This window comes from Palaemon carinicauda, chromosome 45 (assembly GCF_036898095.1).
Source record: "Palaemon carinicauda isolate YSFRI2023 chromosome 45, ASM3689809v2, whole genome shotgun sequence".
Taxonomy (NCBI): domain Eukaryota; kingdom Metazoa; phylum Arthropoda; class Malacostraca; order Decapoda; family Palaemonidae; genus Palaemon; species Palaemon carinicauda.
The window spans coordinates 27,250,238-27,255,237 of NC_090769.1; the positions used below are offsets into that span (position 1 = coordinate 27,250,238).

The window sequence follows — 5,000 nt, forward strand, 5'->3', positions numbered from 1 at the left end:
AGGAGGTTCTTTTGGTGGTGCTGGAAGTTCATCATTTGATGCCGCAGGAGGTTCTGCTTTCGGTGGTGCTGGTTTCGGTGATGCAGGAGGCGCTTCTGCTGGATTTCCTAGTGGCCCCTTGACTGGAGCCTCCGGTGTTGGCCAGCAAAGCAGTTTTGGCACTGGACTTGGAACTGTTGGAGGATTACCTGGACAATACGGTGGTTATTCTACCAGCCTTGAATCAGTTGAATTAGTCTATGCTGCTGGAGGACAAGCAGATGGTCAAATTAGATTAGTTGTTGATCAAGACTCACAAGAAATAGAATCATTTGATCTTTCTCGAGAGGTTTATGACAGTAGACTCCTACCGAACAGATGGTAAAGACTGAGTATATACTGATAATAATTTCATTTAGCATAAGTAAACATCTTTGAAACTCAGCCTAACATATAATGACATTTAAAATCTTTGCTAAATTTTTATCTATTATTCTAAGATACAAATGACTTTAGGATTAATTTCATATATCTTTTACACATTTGTTTTCTGAAGTTATATTTCATTTACATAGCAATTTGAACTGTTTATTCTGATTCTTTTGAAATTTCATTAAAGTTTTATACATAAATATTGGTATAAATTGATTGGTGGGATACAAGAAAATTGTAGTCTATTTGTCAACATCTACATCAACAGTCTTCATTTTATATAATGTAGTAAACATGGTTTTACCACTTTCTCTTAGTTTTATTTACCATCACCATCAAATAATGAAAGAAAAATATTTCACTGGTTCCCATAGGTAGTGCTGTATAGAGGAGTACGCAAGCCATACAATTTTTCATTTTATGACGCAAGTATGGATTTTTGCAATGCTTATTGAGGGTAGACTTTAAGAAAAAAACAATTGCAACCTGAAATTCACTTAGGTGGCCATTTTCCAAGATGGACTCCATGCTGTGATTATCGTGAAAAAAATGTCATTATATTTTTGTGTAGATAGCCAAAGTATTATTGTTATTTGGGGTAAATTAGCGGGTTCTTTCAAATTAAATCACAAATTATTTTGGGAATAAGGAATTCAAATTGTCAGACATTTTCCAAGTTGGCCACCATGTATGCCTAATATGAAAAATAGTCTAGTTTTCATGGTATTTCTACATATTTGTCCAAATAACTTGATTTCTATGAGTAATGAATGATTTGAAGTTCTCTGGCATAGTCATTTGTTTATAGAAGTAATGAAAAAGTACAAAAATATAATAACTCATTATCAGTTGTGTCCAAATTCGAGAATTATGATTATGAGTATATTAGCGTTAATTCGCCTTCTGTCGTTGTTAAACATCAGTATTTTAAACTCATGAAGATGCATGATAAGAGCAGCTGCAGGGTGCAGTACCCTCTCATCCTTTCTTTTTACATGTGCCCCTTTCACTACATTCCATCTCTCATCCACGGGATTCAGTGAATTCCTTGCAGCATTTATGAATTTGATCAAGTTTGATCCACACAGTTCTCCAATTGTCCTCTTTTATCCATTCCTACCTAGAATGACATTGAAGTTATGGATCACATTTATCACATTGGCTCCAAAAATGAGAAGCTGCTCGTTTTACATGTTCCCTTAGTTCATTCTTAGTTTGCGGGATTAATTAAGTCACTTGATCTCTGCTTCTGGGAAAAAAGGTCAAGGCTCACCTCATCTACTGATGAGGTTATGCTAGACCTGTCATATACGCTCGTATTAGTATTGAAAATTATCCCAGTACATGTAGACCAGACTCCTCAACTTCAGATGTTTTAGATTGTGGTCTATGGTGTCAAAAGCAGTTGCAAAAAATCCCTTTCTCAAAATAAGTGGACACAACTTCATCTTCCACACATTGCTTGACTACACTCTCTCCTAACTATCCTGGTATTTCTGTATTATGGAAACAGTCATTGAGCCAGACGTGTCACTTGTTCTGAGTGCAACAAAACTGTAGAGTCTGATTACAAGAATCATCATGCCAAAAGTCAACACCAGAGGAAAATTATAAAGCTTACAGGAAATTGTGTTAAGAATAAGCTAAAACTGAGCTACTTTGGGAATCAGTATTACTTCAGAGAACACTGATGATTCAATTCAAGGACCAGAAGTTCCAGATTCTAAATGTAGCCTAATGTAGTCTAAATTTGGACGCAGGCTCAACTGCTGATATCTTCATCTGAAGTAAATTTGATTATCAGTAGTGAAGATGGTTCTCAAATTTCTTCATATGTATCTTCAGCTCCCAGTACAGAGATCATAGTTTTGCTGGCTGTCTGTGCTAGTGAACAAGAACAGCTCCTCTGTCACGATTCTTATGAGGTCCCTAAGAAACCAATTCTTAAAATATACAAGCCTCAAATATTTGATTTGTAGGAGTTTCATAGAAACTCTCAACCAGAATGCTTCAAATATATCCTTGGTTAGGTTATTTAATAGAGAGGCATGAAGCACCATGTTATGCATGTGCTCACTTCTTGAATGGTGCTTCTTTCAAATTATTCAACTGGAAAAAAGTGACCATCTTAAGAAACACCATTCTAGCGAAGCTCACAGGTTAGGTATGACTAAGTGAATGGATTAAAGAGAAAATATGATGCCAAAACATCAGTTCTCCGGCAGTTAGATTCAGAACAAAAGAACTATGTTCACAAGAATCGGCAGTATTTGAAAACAGTTATTGATTGGTTGCTAAGTTTGCTTCACCTTACACTGCAAAATATTGCACAATGTGTGCATGAAGAGAAACATGATGATATTGGAAATCCTTCAGATACAGACAGAGGAATTAAAAAAAAAAAAAACCGCTTCATTTGCGTAGCAAAGACATCCTATGGCTCAAAGACAGGTTGAAGACTTGTCTAAAAATACATGCACAATGAACTTGTATTCAGAATGAATTACTCTAGATCTCTGCTGAATCATTCTTGATTGCATTAAGAAAAATGTTGTTGGGCGTGAACATTATGGGATGACAGTAGATGAAACCTCAGACATATGTCGTACTGAGCAGGTCTCCATGTATCCTAGTTTTCTTAATAAAGGGAAGAAGAGAGAGGCATTTGTAGGATTTTTTGAGACAATGACCATTGATGACGAAGTTTTGTCTATTCTTGTCTAAAGGCAATTGGTGACCTTAATTTAGATATTCGAAATATTGTTGGAGAATGTTTTGATGGAGCCTCAAACTTGTGTGGTGAAGACAAAGGTTTAGCAGTCAGAATGAATGAATGTACCAATAGCAAACTATCTCCATTGGTATGAACACTCGTTAAATCTAGTATTGGAAGACACAATGAAAGAAGTAGTCCCACTACACAATGCACTTAACACGATTCAGAGTTCCTATTAGTTACTCGAAGCTACCCCAAAACGACATGCATTCTTTGGAGACCCAAAAGTCCTTAGGTATCACACAATGGTCATCCAGATAGGAAGCTTTGACGAGTGTTCATATACATATATATATATATATATATATATATATATATATATATATATATATATATATATATATATACATATATATATATATGTGTGTGTGTGTGTGTGTGTGTGTGTGTATGTGTGTCTTTGTGTGTTTGATTATAATTTTTCTGTATTTGCCCTATAATTAGTATTGTTTTACAAAAGTAAGGTTATCACAATTGTTATCAAAATTAAAGTTTTAAACTAAATTGTTTGAGGTGATATCTATATGACGAGGTGGCCGAGTGGTTAAGGCGTTGGACTGCTAATCCAATAGGGTCTCCCTGCGTGGGTTCGAATCCCATCCTCGTCGTTGAACATTATTATGGTCGAATGACATTATAAAAAGGACACAATGAAAGTAGTCCCACTACACAATGCACTTAGCACGATTCAGAGTTTCTATTAGTTACTCGAAGTTAGCCCAAAACGACATGCATTCTTTGGAGACCCAAAACTCCAAAAGTCCTTAGGTATCACACAATGGTCATCCAGATAGGAAGCTTTGGCGAGTGTTCATGAGCAAATTGAGAGAATTGTCAAGCCTCTCATTCAGCTAGCAGATAACAAAGATCCCAAGACTTACTCTCATAGTCGTGCACTTCTTTCTGCAATCTTTCTCTTTCAGATCCTCCTTGGACTGTATCCTCAAAGTGATTCTTTCAAACACCAACAGTCTGAGCAAATGCTTACAGTCCAAAGATATGGATGTCATCACTGCTCGCCGAAATGCAGATCTTACCATCAAGCATTGGGAGAATGTCGTAATGACGATATTTTTGACAAAACTTGGCAAAGAGATCGAATCAACCAAAATATAAACTCTTGGATTAATAACAAAAAAATCAACATGTGTGATGCGACAATACCTAATAAAAAACAAAATAGGAAAAAACTATCGTCGATTGCAAACCCATGTAGGTGAATTGACAAGACTGGAAGCTTATCCAATGACAACAGTACTGCATCATGTCAATAATTATTACGATTCAATTGAGAAGGTCCTATCAGCCCTGGAAGCTGGTTTTAAGAGTAATGATCAAGATGTTTTTTGTGCTCTTGGTACCATTGCAAATAGTGATTCACCATCAGAAAGTGACTATGAACTAGTTGCAGACTTTTATGGCCTGGAAAAGGATCTGATGGAAGCAGAAAAGAGACGTTTCATCAAGTTTAAGCAAAGAAAACAAAGAGTCTTCCTTAAAAAAGAATCAGAGGATGCCCAGTTTTTACACGAAAATGAACTGTCAGAAATGGTACCCGAGTTCATGAAAGTAGTGTTTATTTTAGCTGTGATCCCTCCCACTTCATGTTCAGCAGAGAAGTCTTTCAGTGGACCTTCACAGCCACATGGGTCAAGCAAACGTTAACTGACTGACACTTATCAATATAGAAAGACAATATGCTACCACAATGGTAGAAAATGTAAACAAAATTATAGATGTTTTTGGAAAGAGAAATGGACCTGAAAAATATTTTCCTTAACTTAATCTTGCATTTTTTTGTAAAGCTTCAAGT

At 36.0% G+C, this 5,000-nt stretch overlaps 1 protein-coding gene and 1 non-coding gene across 6 annotated transcripts in view; both read left to right on the top strand.

Moving 5' to 3' along the window:
• Nucleotides 1-710, top strand: part of LOC137634637 (uncharacterized) — a 4,769-nt gene extending 4,059 nt beyond the window's left edge. The window contains exon 4 of one of the 5 annotated variants that reach the window (XM_068367108.1): nt 51-710. In XM_068367108.1, the coding sequence (XP_068223209.1) occupies nt 51-364 (314 nt within the window). In that variant the 3' untranslated portion in view covers nt 365-710. The other 4 variants (XM_068367105.1, XM_068367106.1, XM_068367107.1 and 1 more) reach the window with 4 other exon arrangements.
• Nucleotides 711-3,713: 3,003 nt separating this feature from the next.
• TRNAS-GCU (transfer RNA serine (anticodon GCU)) lies at nt 3,714-3,795 on the top strand. The gene has a single exon. It is a non-coding gene; the product is annotated as a tRNA-Ser (tRNA).
• The last annotated feature ends 1,205 nt before the right edge of the window (nt 3,796-5,000 follow it).